We start from the raw sequence: 24,387 nt of genomic DNA on the forward strand, positions 1-24,387 counted from the left end.
GAGGCGCTAGGTGCTCAGAGTGACGGAGGCACGAATCAACGTCCAGTAGTTCCTGCGGCTCGTCTTTAAGATGGGGGCGTGTGGGGGGTTCGCGGCAGCCGGGTGCCAAGGCCTGGGAAGCGGCGCGGCGCGTGCGCAGTGGCGCTCGGCGGGACCCGCTGAGGCAAAGCGGAGCCGCAGTGACAGAAGCGAGCGGAGCGGCTGCCGGGAGGGGACTCACCGAGGCGCAGGGGCTGGAGGTAGTGCTGGGGGTAGGCGACCGCTGGACCGTGACCAAAGCCATCTAGGCGCTGCTGGGCTGTTCCGGGCAGGGCATTCTTGTCCCGAGTGTGGGGGGCGGGAGGGTGACGGAGCCGGGATGGGGCAAAGGGGTGTGGGGTGGGGGTGAGGGGAACAGGGAGGAGGAGGAGGCCGCGCGAACGGCCGCAGACTCCGCACCCACCACCGGACTCTCGCAGACTGACGCGCCGAGCGGGCGGCTGGCTGGCTGGCGGGCGGGCGGTTCGGCAGCTGCGGGGCACAATGAGCGCTCCCAGTGCGCAGGCGCCACCTGTCAGCAACCGCCTCTCCCCTCCTCGCGCGCCGCCGCCTGGCCGTAACCCTTGAGTTGCCGGAAGCCGGCCGGGTGCGTGCGCCTCGGGCCGCCGCCCCCTCTCGGGGTTTCCCCCCGGGCTCTGGGAATCGCGCGGGTTAGGCTACGCTGGGGGTTTGAGGGGGTGGGTTAGGGAGCGGGTTCTGCGGCTGGGGAGGGGGTGTCGCAGGAGTCCCCACTCTTGAAGGACAACCTTTTTTTATTCCCGAGGTTGGGCTCACAGCTTAACCCACCTTAGTGAGAAGAAACCGAGGTGAAAATCCTGACGCGAACGAGTTTCCGGGTGGGAAAGGGCGCCGCGGGGTTTCAAACGCTTCCTCTGAGCGCGGATGGGACTTTCTGGGCTAGAGACCTTACCGTTGACCCGGCTCTCGAGGGCTTTTTTCTTAGCTTTCCCACCCTTCCGCTCTGAGTCCATGTTTTATGATGAGACTTTTTGAAAGAAAGAAGGATTTGTAATTTTATACCCGAGAGTCTTCATGGTACCCTCGTGCTTCCTCTGTTACCCTGGCCCCTGTCTAAGGGCTCATTCATTATTCCTGAAGTGCAGGGAGGCCGAGAGAGCCTGGGGGAAGCCGAGAAAGCTGGGCTCACGGAGTTACAAGGGTCCAACCTGCTATTTACCTCCCACTTGCTTCCTGCTGGGAAGAAATTCTCTTGATTAGACAGGATTTGCTCGTTGGGGTTTTCCTTCTCTTCGTCTCTAGATTTCATTATTTCATAGACACATGCGAAATGTCGATTGAATATTCTAAAGAAATAGTTTTCTAAAAGATAAATCATCGGCTGAACCTAAGCCAAGAACATAATGAAAAATCAAGATTTAAGGGGGGCGGGGGTGGAAATCGCGCCATATAAATACCATAGATTGATTACACAGAGAAACAGAGTTGACAAAGCTATTTCTTAATTTGAGTGGATGTGCTGGTAAATACCACCATACATAACATGTCTGTAAAGCGCAGACATGCCGGAGTTTGCAGTTATTAATCCACCGCCTCTTGTTTGTCACTCAAAGTCTCTTGGATCTTACTGCTTGTTGTAAATTGGCAGAGCGGCCTTGAGAACCCTTTCTGGCCGCTGTATGGTTAAGTGCCACTGGAGCCCTCTGTGCTGAGCCTTTGTTCTCTCCCTGGGGCCCTGTGGTTGAAATAATTAGCAGGGAGGTTCCATCAAGACTCAGACACTGAGGGTCCCTGTACTGTACAGTCCTATGTTGAATGTACAGCAGAGAAGCCAGCTGGTAGGCTTTTGCCCCCTGGTGGTGGTCAAGAGTGCCTGCGAGCCAAAATTAAACAAAGATGTACGGTTCACAGATTAAACAATCTGACTGTGTTTTTCCCAGAGCTACTTGGTAAACAGGAAAAGACCAGACAAAGTTCAGAAGTAAGAACTTTGAACCAAAGCTTAGCAGATCAAACAGGAAGCTATATGCCTAGGCAAGAATTTTACATTGCTGAAAGCTGAATGAACACAAATAAATGAAACATGGCTTATTAACCAAAGTATAGTTCTAGAAAAAAGTGTTATTCAAATTCTGTAAAGCAATTATCCCTCAATAAAAAATGTTTTTTTAAGTGTTATTCAAATCAATAGGTCTTAGGAATGTACTTCTGACTCAGGGACAGCAACACTGATTATCTGCTTTTATGTAGCAACACAATCTTAAATTCTTTTGGACAATGATAATCTTACAGTGCAAAATAATCTTACAGTGGGAAAGAGCACACCTTAGCGATTAGAGATCTCGCTTCTAGTTCCTGGCCTCTGTAAAACCTTGAGCAAATGGCTTAAAGTTTTTAAGTTTTAGTTTATTTCTTCAACAGAGTTCTAACTCACAGGATTCTTGTTCTCAAGTGAGAAAAAAATGTAAAGTGCAATATAATCTATAAAACCCCATGTGTAATTAAAATAATTTTGTTATTCTCTTAAGTTTGTTCCAAGTGCAGTCAGCATTTTCTGAGTATACCCTATGTGTAGAAAATAGATCAAGCAAAAAGGTAATAAAAATATTTTAAAATACATGATTCCATGCCTTTTCTTAACATTAGGAGAAGTAGATTTGTGGCCAAGATATGTCTCATTTGTAGGTAGGTTTAGAATGTCTTTATTCACCACAACTGAGGTGATAAAATTCTGGTCAAAATTAGGATTGTAAGGTACCCAAATTCACATAAGGTTTGTAATAGAAAGCTAATTTATTGACAGGAGAAATATCTTTTCCTGGTGTATTACTTTTTAAGGAAACTAAGATTTGGAAGTTGTTCGTGCATGTTCATTGAGTCATTCACCATTAATTGAGAAAATAGTGTGTATCATATACTAGTCACTGTTTTAAAAACAAAAGTCTGTCTATCTCTCACAGCTTGTTAGCAGTAGAAAACTCATCAAATAATTACAGTAGGCTTTAATGGTACTGTTGTTTCAGTCGCCTCTGCTAGGCCCCACAGGAAATACATACATCTATATATGTATATACATATATATATATATGAGGAATCTAGAAATGTACAAAGTGCTTTAGAAAAACAGAGAAGGTCTGAGCAAATGCAGGCTTTATGATATTGGCTTTCAGTCTTTGCCTACAGTCCCAGTACAGCCACACGGTGAACTGATCTGGATCCTTGTGCCACTGGAGTTCATTTAACCCTTGACTTGTATTACCGTTCTTCAGGGGTGAAATTATAAAAGAGCTTTTGCAATTTCTGTGATCAGCTGGTTCTTAAGCTTTGAGAACCTGATGAAAACTATTAACCATCTCCCCAGAAAGATGCACTTACATATTTCACACACACTGAAACCCATTAAGGGGCTCTAGGTTAAGAATCCTGATCTTAAGTTTAAAACAGGGCTTCCCTGGTAGTCCGGTGGTTCAGACTCTGCCTTGAAATGCAGGGGGTGTGGGTTGGATCCCTGGTCAGAGAACTAAGATAACATATTCTGTGGAGCAACTACTGAGCCCATGTACCGCAACTAGAGAGTCCATGCACCACAACGAAAGATCCTGCATGATGCAATGAAGATCCTGCATGCTGCAAGTAAGACCCAGTGCAGCCAAATGAATAAATCTTAAAAAAATAAAATTTAAAGGAGTGGCTCTCAACCTTTTCTCTTATCATGACATCTATAGAAATCATGATGATATTTGTTCAGCGCACTGCGATAAATTAGAGGGGATTTGGAAGCAATAATGTGGGGCTTGGTGGAAAAAAAAGTTATTTTCTCAATGTGTTATAATGTGAAAAATAACAAACATGTTAAGGATGATATTAAATATTGAGTTTGCATAAGCTTCCAAATAAAGTTTGTCAAAATTTTAATGAAAAACCCAAGATTGCTTCTATAAACATAACATTTTCTATGTAGGGTTTTATGATTGAAATGATTGCATCTAATTCCTGAACAAGACAGTTTGACAGTGATCACTTAGTAGTCATTTTGATGAGAATTTATATTCATCTTATATATATTGATGAGAACAAGTAGGTAATAAATTTTCAATAATTTCACAACAATTCAAAATTTACAAGCATAAATTTTATATGACTAATAGCTCTTACTTTTTTCCCACCAGAAAACATAATGTGGTAATATTTTATGATAACGTGACTGGATTTAGAATCCACTCAAACTTTTTCATATTTCGTATAATTTACAAAATAAAGATGAAACTTGAATTCACAGAGTATGACTGTATTATGAGAGCAATAATTCTGCAGCTAACTTGGATGTAATGAAAGGACATATCAGCCATAAACAAAGGGAAGAATTCAATATAAATGAAGAGAGAGATGTAGAGCTGAATCCATGAGGAGTATCTGACAGACTTCCCTGCCTTTCTTGGCCACACATTAGGCTCTGAGTCCTGCTCCTTGAGTGCCTGAAACAAGCACTCCTCCAGCGGCTTCAGGGCTCAGTGTCTGTGATGAGCAGCAATATATACTCCAACTGGCCTATGAAAGTGATGTCCTGGAGATAGAACGTTCCCTGGCTTTGTTCCTTTATTCGAGGATACTTGCTTTAATGAAGCAAGTCCCCCATGTGCTTGCCTCCTATGGGACCATGGGGCACACTAGGATGGATCATCAGACTCTGATTCTTTGGGTTACTCTTTGAGAATCCTTATGTCAAACTGCTTCTGCCCAGGGGTAAATTATATAGAGGCACCAGTCCTTTCAGGCCATTCCTGGGGCTGCATGGATAACCATCTTACAGTACATCTGTAATTCATTGATCACACACCAAATAAAGTAAGTCATATAACAGACTATAGTTTATATAGCTAAGCTTGTTAAAATGTGAGGGGAAAATCGTCCTTAATAATCCAACCTCTTACATTTGAAATGACTAGTTAGAGAGTAATACAACAAGTAGAAATCGGGACTTCTCTGATGGTTCAGTGGATTAAGAATCCACCTTGCCAAACAGAGAACTTGGGTTCAGTCCCTGGTCAGGGAACTAATATTGCCAGGCTGCAGAGCAACAAAGATTCTGCATACCACAACTAAGTCTGCAGGCCACAATGAAAAATCCCATGTGTTTCAATTAAGACCTTCAATTAAGCCAAATAGATAAATATCCAAAACAAAAAAAAACAGACAGAAACATATACACATAGGGTATATAATAGCTGAGAGTGAATGGAGTATGATTGAATTATATATTGCCTCTGTGCTGTATTTAGTTGCTCAATTGTGTCCAACTCTTTGATACCCCATGGACTGTAGCCCACCAGGCTTCTCCATCCATGGGGATTCTCCAGGCAAGAATACTGGAGTGGATTACCATGCCCTCCTCCAGGGGATCTTCCTGACCCTGGGATCGAACCCTGGTCTCCCGTATTGCAGGCAGATTCTTTACCATCTGAGCCACCAGGGAAGTCCATATTGCCTCTACCTGGTTGTAATTTTTCTTAAATTTTAATAATCTTATACTAATTTTATTTGATAGTGTCCAGATAGGAGATAGAAACCACACCAGTTAATTGAACAGGCGATTTAACAAGAATTGTTAACCAGGTATGAAGTTAAGGGGGTGACTGAAAAACTAAAAAGAGAAATGTAATGTATGATAGAGGTAGTGACTGTTACTACCTTTAGGGCTGAAAAACAACCTAAACAAAGGCATTAAACAGAAAAAAAAAAATCACAAACTTCGAGGAGTGACCCCTCAGATCTCTGACGAGGCACTGCCTGACTGGTGTTGGTATCTCTGAGCTTAGATGGGGGTGCTTGAGGGGACCCAGAAGTCTGGGCCCCAGACCTCTACAGCAGAACCCTGGCTGGTGTCAAAGAAAATTACAAAACTGTGGAAAAACGGCAAACTGGTTTCAACTGTTGCTACAGAAAGAATCTCCTACTACCAGAATAAAGAAGCATTGCTGGAGTGAAGCATACTGGAACCAACACACTACAGGAAGCAGTCATGAGATAGACAAGAACGAACAAGCCTCTTGTCCTTCCTCAGCCTTGGGGTCTCCCTCCAATGCCCCCAATTAGCAGAGCTTAACAGAGCCAGCTGGCAAGGCAAAGAAATGTGGTTTTCACACTCCAGCTCCAGCATGAAAGAAAATTACAAAAGGAGCTGAGGAAACAACAATAGGCAATTGGCTGATGTGGAAATTGATACCAGAAGTGGAATCTATCTTCCATCTTCTGGTTTTGCATATATCTCATGAAGACAGTTAAAGACCTTGATCCTTTTGCTCCCCAGATCCAGTCAGCATAATGTTATCAATGCACTGGATCAACTTAATGCTGATTGGAAGGTCAAGATGCTCAACATATCTGTGGACTGTATTATGGCAGAGAGCAGGAAAATTGACGTAGCCCTGGGGCGAGACTGTGAAGTTATATTGTTGGCCTTGCCAAGTAAAAGCAAATTGCTTCTAGTGTTTCTTGCCAATTTGTATGGAGAAAAAAGCATTTGCTGGATCACTAGCAGCATACCAAGTGACAGGAGTTGTGTGTTGATTTGCTCCAGTAAAGTTACTATATGCAGAAGAGCAGCTGCAATTGGAGGCATCACCAGACTAAATTTATAATCACCCAAAGTCATCCTCCAAGATCCAGCTGGCTTCGTCACAGGCCAAACAGGTAAGTTAAATTGATGTAAGATAAGGACTTCCCTGGTGGTTCAGTGGCTAAGACTCCACACTCCCATTGCATGGGGTCTGGGTTCTGATCCCTGGTCAGGGAACTAGAGCCCACGTGCTGCAACAAGAATTCGCGTCCAGCAGCTGAAGAACCTGTAGGGAAGATAGCACAGCTAAGACCCAGTACAGCCAAGTACATAAATAACTTTCTTTTTAATTGGCATGAGGTAGATTTCATCACTCCTGCTTCTTTAAGTCTTTATTGGTGTCATTAATCTCTGTAGTTCCCCCTCTGCCATCCCAAAAAAGCAATGATTTTTGTTTATTCTCTGGTATGAGGGGGAAGGGGGTTCCCAAGGGCTTCAGCTTGGCTCTTCATACTGTAATGGTCCTTATTCCAGGATCAAAGGGCCAAAATGGAAATTCTGCTAGTTGCCAGGTATCCTAGTTGTATATTCAAGAGCTAATGAAATATCACAGAATGGTTCTATAGACCCACTGTGCCCACTGCAATTCAAGCTTGAGTTAAGACTCCGTGCCTGATATAAGCCCCTTAAACTAGTGGAATGCATTTGGGTCCCCAGAAATTGGCACCAAGTAATGCCAATGTTTAGAAATCCTTGCACAACCTGAATATTGTTTTTTTCCCCCATCACACAGTCATTTTAGAAAGTGGCCACGGTTGTCTGTGGAAAAGACGTGGGGGAAGATTTTCAGTATATACTATGGCAGTGCTGCAGAATCCTTCCTTAAGGGGATCCAGCCTTCCCTTTCAATTAAGGGGCTCAGGTCTGGAAACTGGGAGAGAGAGGTCAGAACTCTCTACTGTGGTGACTAACATTGTATTTTGGGCCACAATATATATAGATTTTAAGATATTATATGTAGAGACTTACCTTGTGGTCCAGTGGTTAGACTCCTGTCTCCCAGTGCAAGGACCAGAGTTCCATCCCTGGACAGGAAACTAGAAAGAACCCCATATGCTGCATCGAAGAGTTCGCATAATGCAAATAAAGATCCCACATAATAGTAGTAGTGTTAGTCACTAAGTCGTGTCTGAATGCGATCCCATGGACTGTAGCCTGCCAGGCTCCTCTGTCCATGGGATTTTCCAGGCAAGAAAACTGAAGTGGATTGCCATTCCCTTCTCCAGGGGATCATCCTGACCCAGGATCATCCCGACCTACTGTCCATCTCTGGGTCTCCTGTATTGCAGGCAGATTCTTTATCAAAATATCTCACATGCTGCAACTTAAAAATAATAAAGAATCCCACATGCTTCAGTGAAGATTGATGATCCTGTGTGCAGCAACTAAGACTCAGCACCTAAAACCCGGCATAGACAAATAAATACCTAAATACTAAATAAATATTATGTGTGAATGATCAGTGCTTTGTTAGAAAGTGAAAGAAACTGTTAGTCGCTCAGTTGTGTCTGACTTTGTGACCCCATGGAACTGCACCCCACCAGGCTCTTCTGTCCATGGAATTTCCCAGGCCAGCATACTGGAGTGGGCAGCCATTCTCTTCTCCAGGGGATCTTTCTGACCCAGGGATCAAACCCGGGTCTCCTGTGTTGCAGCCAGATTCTTTACCATCTGAGCTGACTGGCCATCTATTCTAATCCTAGGACCACCCATAATCATTTAGCTGAATGCCAAAAGAAATCTGATTACCACCGTATCTCTACTTCTCTTTATGTGCCCACTTTGTTTTGGTGGATAAATACTGACATTTGGCCTCCACTACTCAAACGGGTCATCCCATCATGCTTTGCCTACAGAAGAAAGCCAACATAGAACTTTTCAAGGATACAAATATTCCTAAGCACTAATGTATTTTGCAATGCTTTAGTAAAGGAACCCTCCCCAAGTCCTCTCAGAGGATATACTTGTGGGGAGTAGATATGCAAGTTAATATGTAACATATCTGGAGAAGGCAGTGGCAACCCACTCCAGTGTTCTTGCCTGGAGAATCTCAGGGATGGGGGAGCCTGGTGGGCTGCCGTCTATGGGGTCGCACAGAGTTGAACACGACTGAAGCAACTTAGAAGCAGCAGCATGTAACATATCTACCCCGTATCCCTAAGCCTTTTGATGCCTCTTACTGTGGATTCCTTATCCAGGGAAGTTCCTGTACCTTAGCTTAATTAAACACAGGCCACTATGGAGTCCAAGTTTCAGTGAACTTAACAAATAAATACTGAATGTCACTTCCAGCTGTAGGTGCTAATGCATTAAATTCTTAATTTCTGATACAGGTACCCATATCAATAAATTCCAGTCAACCCGTATTATATTTCGTGCTCCTTCCTTTAACTCCCTTAACTCACATAAACTCCCTGGGCTTCTACGATAAATAATAATGAAACTGTTTTACCATTAAAGCTGTTTCTCGAACTTATGGTTGCCAGGGGGAAGGGATAGTTAGGGAGTTTGGGATGGTCGTATACACACTACTATCTTTAAAACAGATAACCAATTGAATAGTATATGGGATTCTACTCAATGTTAAGTGCCAGCCAGGATGGGAGGGCAATTTGGGGGAAGATGGATACATGTATATCTATGGCTGAGTCTCTTCCCTGATCCCCTAAAGGAGATCAGTCCTGGGTGTTCATTGGAGGGACTGATGTTGAAGCTGAAACTCCAATACTTTGGCCACCTGATGCAGAGAACTGACTCATTTGAAAAGACCATGATGCTGGGAAAGATTGAGGGCAGGAGGAGAAGGGGACGACAGAGGGTGAGATGGTTGGATGGCATCACTGACACAATGGACATGGGTTTGGGTAGATTCCGGGAGTTGGTGATGAACAGGGAGGCCTGGTGTGCTGCAGTTCGTGGGGTCACAAAGAGTTGGACACAACTGAGTGACTGAACTGAACTGAACTGAACTTCCCTGTTCACCTGAAACTATCACAACATTGTTAATTGGCTATACCCAATACAAAATTAAAAGTTTAAAGTTTGAAAAAAAAAAGATTAAAAAATAAACTCCATAGGGTTGTGTAAGAATTAAATGAGATAAAACATGAAAAAATATTGTAGAAAATTAAATCATGTTTAGCGTCTTCTCAAAAGCAAAAAAAGTTAATTTCTGCTAGGGAGGTTAAAAAAAGCTGTTTCCACCTGGTCAGACTTTGTATTTGCCCTGCTGGAGCAAGTTTAAAATCATATTTTAGCTTTTTTCTCAACAGGGTTGCTACCAGAACACAGATGTCACGAAAACCACTGCTAAATCTAAGCCACAATTGGAAAGACTCATATCAATATCATTCTGTTGTTTGGACCTGTGAATGTGGCAAGTCTGCCACTACTGGCCATCTGATCTTCAAATGTAGTGGGATTGAACAAAGAACCACTGAAAACCACAAAGAACCTCCTTTGAGAAGGAGGCAGCTAAAATGGGAAAGGGCTCCTTCAAGTATGCCTGGCTCTTGGACACACTGAAAGCTGAGCATGAGTGTGGTGTCACCATTGATATCTCCCTGTAAAGAAAGGGACCAGCAAGTACTATATGACCATAATTGACGCCCCAGGACACAGAGACTTTACCAAAAACACAATTATAGGCATATATCAAGCTGGCTATGCTGTTCTGATTGTTGTCACTGGTGTTGGTGAATTTGAAACAGGTATCTCCAAGAAAGGGTGATCAAAGAGTAAGCTAACTAGCGACTAACGGTTAGCATTAACAGAATGGATTCCACTGAGCCACTCTACAGCCAGAAAATCTATGAAGGGATTAAGGAAGTCAACACTTATGTTAAGAAAGTTGAATCCAACCCTGACATAGTAGCATTGGTGCCAATTTCTGGATGGAATGGTGGCAACATGCTGCAGCCAAGCTCTAACCTGCCTTGGTTCAAGGGATGGAAAGTCACCCATAAAGATGGCAATGCCAGTGGAACCATGCTGCTTGAAGCTCTGAATTACATCCTGGTCACCAGTTATCCAACTGACAAGCCCTTGCATCCATCCCTCCAGGAAGTTCATTTCAGTTCAGTTGCTCAGTCGTGTCCGATTCTTTGCAACCCCATGGACTGTAGCACGCCAAGCCTCCCTGTCCATCACCAACTCCCAGAGTTTACTCAAATTCATGTCCACTGAGTCAGTAATGTTATCCAACCATCTCATTCTCTATTGTCCCCTTCTCCGCCTGCCTTCAATCTTTCCCAGCATCAGGGTCTTTTCAAATGAGTCAGCTCTTCACATCAGGTGGCCAAAGTATTGGAGTTTCAGCTTCAGCATCAGTCCTTCCAATGAACACCCAGAACTGATCTCCTTTAGGATGGACTGGTTGGATCTCCTTGCAGTCCAAGGGACTCTCAAGAGTCTTGTCCAACACCACGGTTCAAAAGCATCAATTCTTCAGCGTTCAGCTTTCTTTATAGTCCAACTCTCACATCCATACATGACTACTGGAAAAACTACAGCTTTGACTAGATGGATCTTTGTTGGCAAAGTAATGTCTCTGCTTTTTAGTATGCTATCTAGGTTGGTCATAGCTTTTCTTCCAAGGAGCAAGCATCTTTTAATTTCATGACTGCAGTCACCATCTGCAGTGATTTTGGAGCCCAAAAATATAAAGTCTCTCTCTGTTTCCACTTTTTCCCCATCTATTTGCCATGAAGTGGTGGGACCAGATGCCATGATCTTAGTGTTCTGAATGTTGAGTTTTAAGCCAACTTTTTCGCTCTCCCCTTTCACTTTCATCAAGAGGCTCTTTAGTTCCTCTTCACTTTCTGACATAAGGATGGTGTCATGTGCATATCATGTGCATATTGATATTTCTCCCGGCAATCTTGATTCCAGCTTGTGCTTCATCCAGCCCTGGGTTTCTCATGATGTACTCTGTATATAAGTTAAATAAGCAGGGTGACAATATACAGCCTTGACGTACTCCTTTTCTTATTTGGAACCAGTCTATTGTTCCATGCCCAGTTCTAACTGTTGCTTCCTGACCTGCATACAGATTTCTCAAGAGGCAGGTCAGGTGGTCTGGTATTCCCATCTCTTTCAGAATTTCCCACAGTTTATTATGATCCACAGAGTCAAAGGCTTTGGCATAGTCAATAAAGCAGAAATAGATGTTTTTCTGGAACTCTTTTGCTTTTCTGATGATCCAGCAGATGTTGGCAATTTGATTTCTGGTTCCTCTGCCTTTTCTAAAACCAGCTTGAACATCTGGAAGTTCACAGTTCATGTGCTGTTGAAGCCTGGCTTGGAGAAATTTGAGCCTCCAGAAAGGATGTCTACAAAATCGGTGATGTTGGTACCACCTCTGTGGGTCAAGTGGAGACTGGTGTCAAGCCTGGTATGGTGGTCACCTTTGCTCCAGAGTTACAACTGAAGTGAAATCTGTTGAAATGCACCATGAGGTTTTGAGTAAAGCCCTCCTTGGGATCAATATGAGTTTCCTTATCAAGAACTTGCCTCCCTGGAGAAGGAAATGGCAACCCACTCCAGTACTCTTGCCTTGAAAATCCCATGGACGGAGGAGCTTGGTGCAAGCTACTATCCATGGGGTCGCAAAGAGTCAGGCACGACTGAGAAACTTCACTTTCTCACTTTTACAATTCTCTATATGTCATTTTTTAGTAGCAAAACCAGATCTGAACTGACATGAAATTTAAAGTCTTTATCCCACTTAGTAGTAGTATGAATATTCATATTCTCCTGCAAATATATTAATATATTTGACTACAGAATGCTGACCCAGAGCTATACTTAGATAATATTACTTTCTAAATTCTAAAAAACTAGAAACACGTTTGGCTCCAAAGATGTCAGATAAAGGATTGGGTTTTTGTTCATTCACAGTGAAGTCCTAGGCAGCCATAAAAAAGAATGAATATACATGTGCTGCTACAGGATATTCTCTAAGACACATTGTTAAGTAAAAAGAAAAATCCAGAGCAATGTATTACGTGCTATCATTGTGTTAAAAGGCAGGGGGTGGAGGTAAGGGCAGAGAGGATAGATAGAATATTTCTGGAAGGACAGAAATTGATTACAATGGTTGTCTCTTGGGAGGGCAACTGGGGGGCTAATGTCAAGAGCATTGTACCCCTCAATGTATTTAGTGGTTTTTTTCAAAAATTTCACTTATTTATTTTATTTTTGCCCGTTCTGGGTCTTCATTGCTATGCTATGGTTTTCTCTAATTGTGGCGATCGGGTGCTAGACCCTAATTGAGGTGCATGGGCTTCTGATTGCTGTGGCTATTCCTGCTGTGAAGCTGGGGCTCTAGGGCACACACGTGTCAGTAGCTGGGGCACGTGGGGGCTCAGTTGCCCTGTGGCATGTGAGATCTTCCCAACCAGGGATCGAACCCTGGTCCACTGCATTGACGGGCAGATTCTTAACCACCGGACCACCAGGGGAGTCCCTGCTGCTTAGTAGTGATTAGGCAGGTTGATCAGACTCTCTCTGGCCTCTGAGCCAGGAGAAGGAATAACTGGAAGAGAGGAGTATGAAGACAGCACCAGGTCCAGGGCCCAGAGGGAAGTGAAGGCGTGTTCATGATGGCACACAGAGAAGCTGTCCGGAGAGCCTGGTCCCTGGAGGCACCCTGAATCCTCACCTCCCTGCTTTGCTGGGTCCCCCTGAGATCCCAGTCTCCTCCTCTGCTTGGCGAACATGAAAGGCGTCTCTAGTCCTTGTACCACAAGGCTCTGTTAACAGCAGGAAGTGCTTGTGTGTGCGCATGTGTGCGTGTGCACACTTACATGTGCATGCAAAGGGAAGGCTTAACATTTTCTAGGCGCTTGAGTTAAAAGACTTCTGCAGTCCTTTACAAAGTGAGCTCAGCAGAGGAGTGTGCTGTCAGGGGCATTTTGCAGAATCTCCCATCAGCTCCAGAGGAGGCAGTCCATTATCACAGAAGGCTCTCAGAGTGGTTTACAGTGGGGGCCCCAGAGCTGCCTGCCTGGGGCACACAGCCAGGAACCCGGAAACCTGGAATCAGCCTACAGTCTGCCTGGAGCAAGGAAGACCCCTTCAGACCTGAGAGCAATTGTGCTGTCTTTTCCATCCAAGGCCGTGGCTGTCTCTGTTAAATTCTAGACACGCTAAGGAATGATCACAATTATGTAGCAACTAACATTTACGGAATATTTACTATGCACAGCGCTAGGCACTTTATCACTGCCTTGATTCTGTATACCAAGTCTCCAAGGTGGGAATTATCAAATGAGGTGAGAAGGATCAAGAGACTAGGCTAAAGGTCACATGATAAGCATTTGAGCAGAAGCACATTGTGGGCTCTGTTCACAGAGTGGCCTGGGGCCTCCGTGGCTCTGTGTAAGAGCAGGGCGTGTCCTCAACACTGTGCTCTCGAGCCCCACAGTGTTTCTGTTGCCATCAGTGTGGGCCCTGGTCAGTAAGGGATTGATGAATAAATATGTCTTCCTCCTCAAAAAAAAACCCAAAAAACTTGCCTGTCAAAGATGTTTGCTGTTGTCATGTGACTGGTGACAGCAAAAAGACCCATGGATGGAAGCAGCTGGCTTCACAGCTCAGGTGATTCTCTCAAACCAGCCAGGCCAAATCAATGCTGGATATGCCCCTGTGCTGGACTGTCAGCTCACATTCTTGCAGGTTTGCTAAGCTGAAAGAGGTAATTGATCATCATTCTGAGAAAAATCTGGCAAGTGGCCCCGAATTCTGGAAATCTGGTGATACTGCTGTCACTGATATAGTTCCTTACAAAACCCATGTGTATTGAGAGCTTCTCTGACTATCCTCTTCTGGGTCATGTTGCTGTTTGTGACATGAGACAGACAGTTCCTGTGGCTGTCACCAGAGTAGCAGACAAGAAGGTAGCTGGAGCTGGCAAGGTTACCAAGTCTGTCCAGAAAGTTCAGAATATTACCCCCAATACCTGCCACCCTCATCTTAATCAATGGTGGAAGAAAAGTCTCAGAACTGTTTGTCTCAATTGGCCGTTTAATAGTAAAAGACTGGTTAATGATAACAATATAAAGTATAGCCATCTCTGCTCTCTTTTGGTTTTCAGTTGGGTGGAATATCTTTTCCCATCCCTTCACTTTGAGCCCATGTCTCTCCTTAAAGCTGGGTTTCCCAGGTTCTTCAGTGGTAGGGAATCTGCCTGGTGATGCAGGAGATGCAGGAGAGGCGAGTTTGATCCCTGGGTTGGGAATATCCCCTGGAGTAGGAAATGGCCACCCCCTGAAGTATTCTTGCCTAGGAAAATCCCATGAACAGAGGAGACTGGTGGGCTGCAGTCCATGGGGTTGCAAAGAGTCAGACATGACTGAGCATGCACACACATCCTTTAGGTGGTATGAGTCTCTTGTAGGCAGCATATGTGTGGGTCTTGGATTGTTTTCAGCTATCCAGCCACTCTATGCATTTTGATGGAGAATTTAATCCATTTTATTGATAGATGAGGACTTACTCATCTTATTAATTGACATCTAATTAAATGTCATCTTGGGACTCCCTGGTGAGTGGCTGAGATTCTGCACTCCTAAAGCAAGCATCCCCAGTTTGATCCCTAGTCAGGGGACTAGATCCCACATGCTGAAACTAAGAGTTCGCATGTAGCAGCAAAGATGGAAGGTCCCAGGTGCCACTATATATATATATATATATGTTCTCTCTTCCCCCAGTGTTTCACACTGGCAGTCTTTGCTGGCAGGGTCAACTTTTTTAAAACATCAGTTTCATCACATTTTGTCCTATGCTTAAAAAGCACAAAATAAAATCCAAATTCCTTGATTTATTGTGAATAACTCTTTACAGTTGAAAAATTACGTTTTTGGCCTCACCTTCTGCCACTTTCTAGAATATAAGTATGCTCTGCTATGAAAGCTTCAAATGCTTTTCAAACTTTCATTGCCTAGCGTGTAATGTTCCTTCTGCCTCAGATACTCTTTCCCCCCTCCTTTACACAGACAAAAAGTCTTATTAGTCACTTAAAATCCAGCTTGGAAATCTGGTTTTCTGTGAAAGCGTCTCTGACCTCCCTGGATAAATTAATTGCCTCTGTGTTCCTTAACACTATGTATATGCCTCTACTTTTGTCCTTACAGATGGTACTGCATCAGTTTATCCCATTTTCTCTCACTAAACTAGGAATCCTTCAAAAGCAGGTCTTACCCATCTTTTAAAAAAAATGTTTATGTATTTATTTGGCTAGGCCTGGTCTTAGTTGTGACATGTGAAATCTTTAGGTGTGGCATCTGGAATCTAGTTCCCTGATCAGGGGTCAATCCAGGTCCCCTGCATTGGGAGCACCAGAGTCTTAGCCACTGGACCACCAGGGAAGTCCTTTATCCATCTTTTTAAGCCCAATGTCTGCCTGCATATAGAAAGTCCCCAGTAAAAGTTTATTGAGTTGAATTTATCTGGGTGCATCTAAACAACCAATTTGAAAAGAAATGGGAAGAAGTTTTCTAGCAGGAGATGGACACTGTAAACAAAGCAGCCTGTGAGAATGCACTATTGGGACCTAGCAAAGAAATCTATTTTATCTTGTTTATTATTTATGAATTGCTTCAAAAAACTTTGAGGCAGCTATTTTTAAGTGTTCGACACTGTTGCCTCCAAAGGCAGTACAATGGATTTATTTGAGCAGAACATATTTTGCTAGCACATGATACACGTGTGCTAAGTCACTTCAGTCGTGTCTGACTCTGCGACCCTGTGGACTATAGCCCTCCGGCTCCTCTTTCCATGGGATTCTCCAGGCAAGAATATGGGAGTGGGTTGCCATGCTCTCCTCCAGAGGATGTTCCCAACCCAGGGGAAGCTGCATCTCTTATATCTCCTGCATTGGCAGATGAGTTCTTTACCACTAGCAACCCACTCCAGTGTTCTTGCCTGGAGAATCCCAGGGACTGGGGAGCCTGGTGGGCTGCCGTCTGTGGGGTCGCACAGAGTCGAACACGACTGAAGCGACTTAGCAGCAGCACCACCACCACCTGAGTAGCCCCTGAAAATGAAAGTGAAGTCGCTCAGTTGTGTGCGACTCTTTTCGACCCCAGGGACTATACTCTATCAGGCTCCTCTGTCCATGGGATATTCTAGGCAGTAGTACTGGAGTGGGTTGCCATTTCCTTCTCCAGGGGATCTTCCTGACCCAGGGATCGAACCCAGGTCTCCCTCATTGTAGACAGACGCTTTACTGTCTGAGTAGCCTCTAGCACATTATAAATAAACCATTTCACATAAAAAAGGTCCGTGGATTGTAACTTTCCTAGAGGCAGAAGCCATGTATATAAAATTTACTTTTTATGTAGCACCTAGCTACACAAACTCTTAAATGATTTTTGGCACAACAGTGATTTTGATCATCTGTGACTGAATCTGTAGTCATTTGCAATGAAGAAGGTGAGGTGGCAATTATCCATTTTTATTGCTTAGTATGAATAAATAAACCAGATAAATCATATTCCTCTCAGAACTCCCCCCTCCAAAAATACATTTTAGCAAGGTTATTATTCTAATGTCTGTCTTTTTCACACAAATTAGGTAGCCAAAAGAGTTTCACTTCATTTCACTTTGTAATTTCAAAAATTAATGAGGATGATGATAATGTTTTAAAAATTCAATTGCTTTATTACTGCTGGTTTGTTTGTTTGTTTCTAACGCTAGTGATGATGACTACTGTGGTATTCTCCTGTTTCCCTTAACACTGCTGCTGCTACTGCTAAGTCACTTCAGTCGTGTCCGACTCTGTGCAGCCCCATAGACGGCAGCCCACCAGGCTCCCCTGTCCCTGGGATTCTGCCTTAACACTAGCCTAGTACTAATCTAGCTTTGGTCAGTACCAACAGTAATAACGGTAACACAGTTTGAGAAGTTTACTGGTTGAGAACTTATAACCATTCGATAGAATGGTGGGATGAGGTGGGGGTGGGGGCAGATTTTGATCTTTCAGAGCATTTTTGGTTGTTTGTTAATGTTTGTTTTCCCTCTTTTTGAAATCAATACTAGTCTGGTAATACTTTTTCTTACCATTTCATGATACCTTTTTGTGGTCCAGATGAGTGAGTCAGCACCTCAAGAGGAACCTGCTCAGGTATCTGGTCTGCATAGTTTCTAACCATTTAACCATGAGAGGATTTGAGATTCAATTTGGGAAGTTGAGATGAAATGTCGTATACTGTCATTGAATTATTTCTCTTTTTAATTGAAGTGTTCTCTGTTAAGTTTTGACAAAAATGGGGTCAACTAATAGTTGAGTCACAGTGGCCTGCTTCCAGTTGCTTGGTATTCTTGATATATAACAGGTCTGTTACTGTGAATTTTTTAATACAGCTACTCTATGTGATTTTATTTGGTATGGTGTTTACTCATGTGAATTTTTTAGATAAAAAAGCTTGCTATGCTAAGCTAGGTCACTTCAGTCGTGTCCGACTCTGTGTGACCCCATAGACAGCAGCCCACGAGGCTTCCCCGTCCCTGGGATTCTCCAGCCAAGAAGACTGGAGTGGGTTGCCATTTCCTTCTCCAATGCAGGAAAGTGAAAGTGAAGATGCTCAGTAGTGTCCGACTCTTCGTGACCCCATGGACTGCAGCCTACCAGGCTCATCCGTCCATGGGATTTTCCAGGCAAGAGTACTGGAGTGGGTTGCCATTACCATCTCCAAAAGCTTGCTATGCTAGAGTATAAAACATTAGTTTTATTTCCAGCCCCTACTGGATACCATTTACTAAAACTATGTCCATTTCAGGAAAATGAAAAAGAAGACAAAGAAAGGAACCAGGGAGGAAGTGAAGCAGAAGAGCTCATTCAGGTAGAGTTTTCATGATGTTAATGCTGGAGAGTAACTGGAGAATTTAATTTTCCTAGGTGAAAAAAAAAAGGTGTGGGTATTCAAAAAGATAAAATGGCAAATGGGAAAAACCAAACCCATGTTGATCATTAAGCTGACTCATCTGAGTCAGTTTCAGGAAACTTCCACAGAGAGGTAAATTATTTGTGAAGAGCTATTATAACTTTATAGAAATAGTATGGACCTAACAGAAGCCAAAGATATTAAGAAGAGGTGGCAAGAATACACAGAAAAACTGTACAAAAAAGATCTTCACAACCTAGATAATCACGATGGTGTGAGCACTCACCTAGAGCCAGACATCCTGGAATGTGAACTCAAGTGGGCCTTAGAAAGCATCACTACGAACAAAGCTAGTGGAGGTGATGGAATTCCAGTTGAGCTGTTTCAAATCCTGAAAGATGATGCTGTGAAAGTGCTGCACTCAATATGCCAGCAAATATGGAAAACTCAGCAGTGGCCACAGGGCTGGAAAATGTCAGTTTTCATTCCAATTCCAAAGAAAGGCAATGCCAAAGAATGCTCAAACTACTGCACAATTGCACTCATCTCACACACTAGTAAAGTAATGCTCAAAATTCTCCAAGCCAAGCTTCAACAGTACGTGAACTGTGAACTTCCTGATGTTCAAACTGGTTTTAGAAAAGGCAGAGGAATCAGAGATCAAATTGCCAATATCCACTGGATCATCGAAAAAGCAAGACAGTTGCAGAAAAACATCTATTTCTGCTTTATTGACTATGCCAAAGCCTTTGACTGTGTGGATCACAATAAACTGTGGAAAATTCTTCAAGAGATGGGAATACCAGACCACCTGACCTGCCTCTTGAGAAATCTGTATGCCAGTCAGGAAGCAACAGTTAGAACTGGACATGGAACAACAGACTGGTTCCAAATAAGAAAAGGAGTATGTCAAGGCTGTATATTGTCACCCTGCTTATTTAACTTCTATGCAGAGTACATCATGAGAAACGCTGGGCTGGAAGAAGCACAAGCTGGAATCAAGATTGCCGGGAGAAATGTCAATAACCTCAGATATACAGATGACACCACCCTTATTGCAGAAGTGAAGAACTAAAGAGCCTCTTGATGAAAGTGAAAGAGGAGAGTGAAAAAGTTGGCTTAAAACTCAATATTCATAACACTAAGATCATGGCATCCGGTCCCATGACTTCATGGCAAGTAGATGGGGAAACAGTGGAAACAGAGAGAGACTTTATCTTTTTGGACTCCAAAATCACTGCAGATGATGACTGCAGCCATGAAATTAAAAGCTTGCTCCTTGGAAGAAAAGCTATGACCAACCTAGATAGCATACTAAAAAGCAGAGACATTACTTTGCCAACAAAGGTCCGTCTAGTCAAGGCTACGGTTTTTCCAGTAGTCATGTATGGATGTGAGAGTTGGACTATAAAGAAAGCTGAGCGGCGAAGAATTGATGCTTTTGAACTGTGGTGTTGGAGAAGACTCTTGAGAGTCCCTTGGACTGCAAGGAGATCCAACCAGTCCATCCTAAAAGAGATCTATCATGAGTGTTCATTGGAAGGATTGATGTTGAAGCTGAAACTCCAATACTTTGGCCACCTGATGTGAAGAGCTGACTCATTTGAAAAGACCCTGATGCTGGGAAAGATTGAAGGAGGAAGGAAAAGGGGATGACAGAGGATGAGATGGTTGGATGCCATCACCGACTCAATGGAGATGAACTTGGGTAAACTCCGAGAGTTGGTGATGGACAGGAAGGCCTGGCGTGCTGCAGTCCATGGGGTTGCAAAGAGTTGGACATGACTGAGTGACTGAACTGAACTGATTATGACTTTGTAAATAAAGTTTGCTTTCTATAATCAGCACTGTTATCCTGCATATGACAGTCACCAGTTAATAGGGGAACTTCACTCTCATTCTGAAAATGTAATTTCCAAGTTAATCATTTAAGTAACTTTGTGTTTAAATAGATAGAAGGCTTCTATGAGGAAAAATATTTTAGAGAAAAGGGGAGGCAAGTGAAAATAGTTATATGGATTCACCATGAAGTTGACTAATTTGAGTCTTAAATTACCCTTTTAAAAGTATATCAGGGAGTTCCCTGGTGGTCCAGTGATTAAGAATCTGCATTGCAATGCAGGGGACTCGGGTTTGATCCCTGTTTGGAAATCTAAGATCCTTGGTTGCCTCGGAGCAACCAAGCCCAAGTGCCATAACTAGAGCACCCACGTGCTGCAACTACTGAGCCCATGTGCCACAACTGCAGGGTCCATGTGCCCATAAAGCAAGATTGCATATGACACAATAAAGATTCCACATGCTTTGACTAAGACCAGCATAAATAAATATTCTAAATTAACTTTTACAAAAGTATATCAGCATGAGTACAAAAAGCTATTTACCACCATTTATTCATAAAGCTAAAGTTTACTTTCCTTAATGAAGATGAAAATGTTTTTCTCTCCACCACAAACTTGGAAAGTGATTCTAATAGTCAAAGAAAACAGCAGCATTTTCAAAGGTTCAGCGGTTCGATTTCACTCCGTTGTGGTCTCAAATTATGTTTTTAGAAACATAATTTCTAATTAACCCTTGTATAATTCAAGGATTAATGTACATCTGGAATAATATTCTTAGCCTATTTCTTTGTTAGCCATAGGAAGATATGATGGTGTGGTGACCCAATGTATGAAGCCAATAGACTGTGATTACTGCTTTGCTTCTAATACACAGCATTAAATCCTAGGAAAATCAAGGAGGAATGTTTGGTAATTTTTACAAAGAATTTATCTGCATTCTTTCACTGGGAGAGCTGATGCAACTTTGATGAAAAGCAATTTATTTTTTAACTGGTGTTTCTTTTCTCCTTTCAGTCTTCACAGAGTATATCAGACAGTTCGGCGTTAGGCACCTGCAACAATGTGATGGGAGCAGCAGCAAACAAAAAATCCCCAGGTAGAGAACTAGCTTTTCTCCTACACACCAGAATGTAAAACCATTACGAAGTTTTCATTGGGGATGGATTCTTCAAGATTTTGCCTTTCAAAAATATAACACCAGGAATGAATATACACGCACATGCTTTTGTTATTGTTCAGTTGCTCAGTTGTGTCCGACTCTTTGCAACCCCACAGACTGCAGCACGCCAGGGTTCTCTGTCCTTTACCATCTACCAGAGCTGGCTCAAACTCATATCCATTGAGTCAGTGATGCTGTCCAACTATGTCATCCTCTGTTGTCCCCTTCTCCTCCTGCCTTCAATCTTTCCCAGCATCAGGGTCTTTTCTAAAGAGTCAGCTCTTCGCATCAGGTGGCCAAAAGTACTGGAGCTTCAGTTTCAGGTCAGTCCTTCTAATGAATATTCAGGGTTGATTTCCTTTCGGATTGACTGGTTTGATCTCCTTGCAGTCCAAGGGACTCTCAAGAGTCTTCTCCAACACCACAGTTCAAAAGCATCAATTCTTCAGCATTTTGCCTTCTTTATGGTCCAACTCTCACATCCATACATGACTACTGGAAAAATCGTAGCTTTGACTATATGGACCTTTGTCAGCAAAGTAATGTCTCTGCATTTTAATATGCTGTCTAGATTTGTCATAGCTTTTCTTCCAAGGCGCAAGTGTCTTTTACATACATACATATATATGTGTGTGTATATATATATATATATATATATATATTTTTTTTTTTTTTTTTACTATGGCATGCGACGTATGGAATCTTAGTTCCCTGACCAAGGATAAAACCCAAGCCCCCTGCAGTGGAAACACCGAGTCTTAACCACTGGATCACCAGGGAAGTTCACCCAGGGATATTTTAAACGCAATTTGGGAAATAGTCAATGCGGGAGACCTGGGTTCGATCCCTGGGTTGGGAAGATACCTTGGCAAAGGGAACAGCTACCCACTCCAGTATTTTGGCCTGGAGACTGTATGTCCATGGGGTCGCAAAGAGTCAGACACAGCTGAGTGACTTTCACTTTCACTTTGAAATATATTCCCTTCAGACCTACTGTACAGCACGTGGCACTTACAGCACATGGAACTCTACTCAATGTTATGTGGCAGCCTGGAGGGGAAGGCAGTTTGGGGGAGAATGGATACATGTATATATTTGGCTGAGTCTCATTACTGCCCACCTGAAACTATCACAAGGTTGTTAATTGGCTATACCCCAATACAAAATAAAAAGTTTAAAGAAAAAAATATATTCCCTTTACTTTCTATTGATACTTTTGAAGCAACTTTATTAATCTTGTACTTAAAGAGAAAATTTACCTAAGAGTGGACTGACACATAGCAGACAACCCATAAATACAAAAATCTAGTGATTCAACCTGCCTGTTGTTTTTCTTTCTTCTTTTTACCTTTGTACTTGACAACACATTTATTCTGCTTGACTTATAGCCCAATCCTTAATCCAAATTCTACATGATTATGCAGGTTGAAAATTTATATGATCAAAAGGTAACAACTAAATAGGCAAGATGGTCATCCCTTTTACTACTGTTCTTCTAATTTTAGATACTTAGTGAAATCCTATACTACATAAATTTTTCACAATATTTAAAATTTAACAATTTATATTTTAGTTACTTGAAATTCTTTCGAATTTAGTTTACAGCTGTCAAGTGTTTAATATGTGCTAGCACAGAGTCGGACACGACTGAAGTGACTTAGCAGCAGCAGCAGCAGGCTGAACTATATATAATAATAATTATTAAAGCATTTTCTAAACTATAATTTGCTATGTAGATGCTAGCTATAACTTATAGATGCTTACTCTTCTCAAAGTATTTTTCTGTGTTTTAAACCAATTAAAAGAATTATTTACATTTCTTCTTATTAGTTCATATTATAGTACATACATATGAAGAATCAAACTATTCAGCATTTATTTTGCCTTTATTATAAACTTTCACAGTTCACTAACTTTTAAAAAGTTTCTTGGCAAGTCCTTCCCTTCCTGCCGCCTACCACTAGTTTCCTGATTTTGCTTCCTCCTCACTCCCTCCCTCCACCACCACTACCCCATAAATCCCTTTGCCTTTACCATACTCACATGGACCAGGTTTATAAATAAACTCTTTCATTTTAAACTTGCTAAACAAAATTGTGATCTAGGTAATTTCCTATAAATTTAATTAGGTGTTCACTTTAATTAGTTTATAGCCAAATCTGTACCTGCAAATCACATGTGTATTCCATTCTTTAATTTATTGCCTATCTAGAAAACATATCAAGAGTTTATGGTCTTTCCTGTTCTCATACTTTGAATTTGTTACTGCTTTATAACGTACGATAGAGGGAAATGTATTGTTTGAGTAAGTCTGTTCATCCCAGTATATGATATACATTGAAAATATTGCAGTTGCCTGTTGCAATATCAAATGCAATGCAATGTATTTATTCATTCAGTGATCAGTCACTATTAATTTTAATATTCTAAATCTCCCTTTGTAAATATGTATGTGTTTGTGTATGTGTGTGTGTGTGTGTGTGTAATAAGTGGGAAGAGGAACTATTATTCTAATTTCAACACATCAAAAGAAGTGTCTTTATCTTTGTTATATGCTGTGTTGTGCTTAGTTGCTTCAGTCGTGTCTGACTCTTTGTGACCCTGTGGACTGTAGCCCTCCAGGCTCCTCTGTCCATGGGATTCTCCAGGCAAGAATACTGGAGTGGGTTGCCATGCTCTCCTCCAGGGGATCTTCCCAACCCAGGGATCAAACCTGTGTTTCCTGCGTCTTTGCATTGCAGGCATATTCTTTACCACTGAGCCACCAGGGAAGCCCATCCTTGTTATATACTTGTCAAAATTAAAATGATGTTATTTTGCCAGGAAGCTCCCAGAATACACTCAAATACTTATCTTTGCATAGAAAATATTGTGTCTAAATGTATCATG

General features: G+C 42.4%; 1 protein-coding gene across 1 annotated transcript in view; it reads left to right on the forward strand.

Annotated features, from left to right (window-relative positions):
* The first annotated feature begins 1,559 nt into the window (after positions 1–1,559).
* The window catches only part of EFCAB5 (EF-hand calcium binding domain 5), a 103,265-nt gene continuing 80,437 nt past the window's right edge, over positions 1,560–24,387 (forward strand). The window contains exons 1-2 of the mRNA XM_052657838.1: positions 1,560–1,633; positions 6,305–6,462. Coding sequence (XP_052513798.1) covers positions 1,560–1,633; positions 6,305–6,462 — 232 coding nt within the window. The remainder of the gene's footprint in view (positions 1,634–6,304; positions 6,463–24,387) is intronic.

The sequence above is a fragment of the Budorcas taxicolor genome, chromosome 19, assembly GCF_023091745.1.
Source record: "Budorcas taxicolor isolate Tak-1 chromosome 19, Takin1.1, whole genome shotgun sequence".
Classification (NCBI taxonomy): domain Eukaryota; kingdom Metazoa; phylum Chordata; class Mammalia; order Artiodactyla; family Bovidae; genus Budorcas; species Budorcas taxicolor.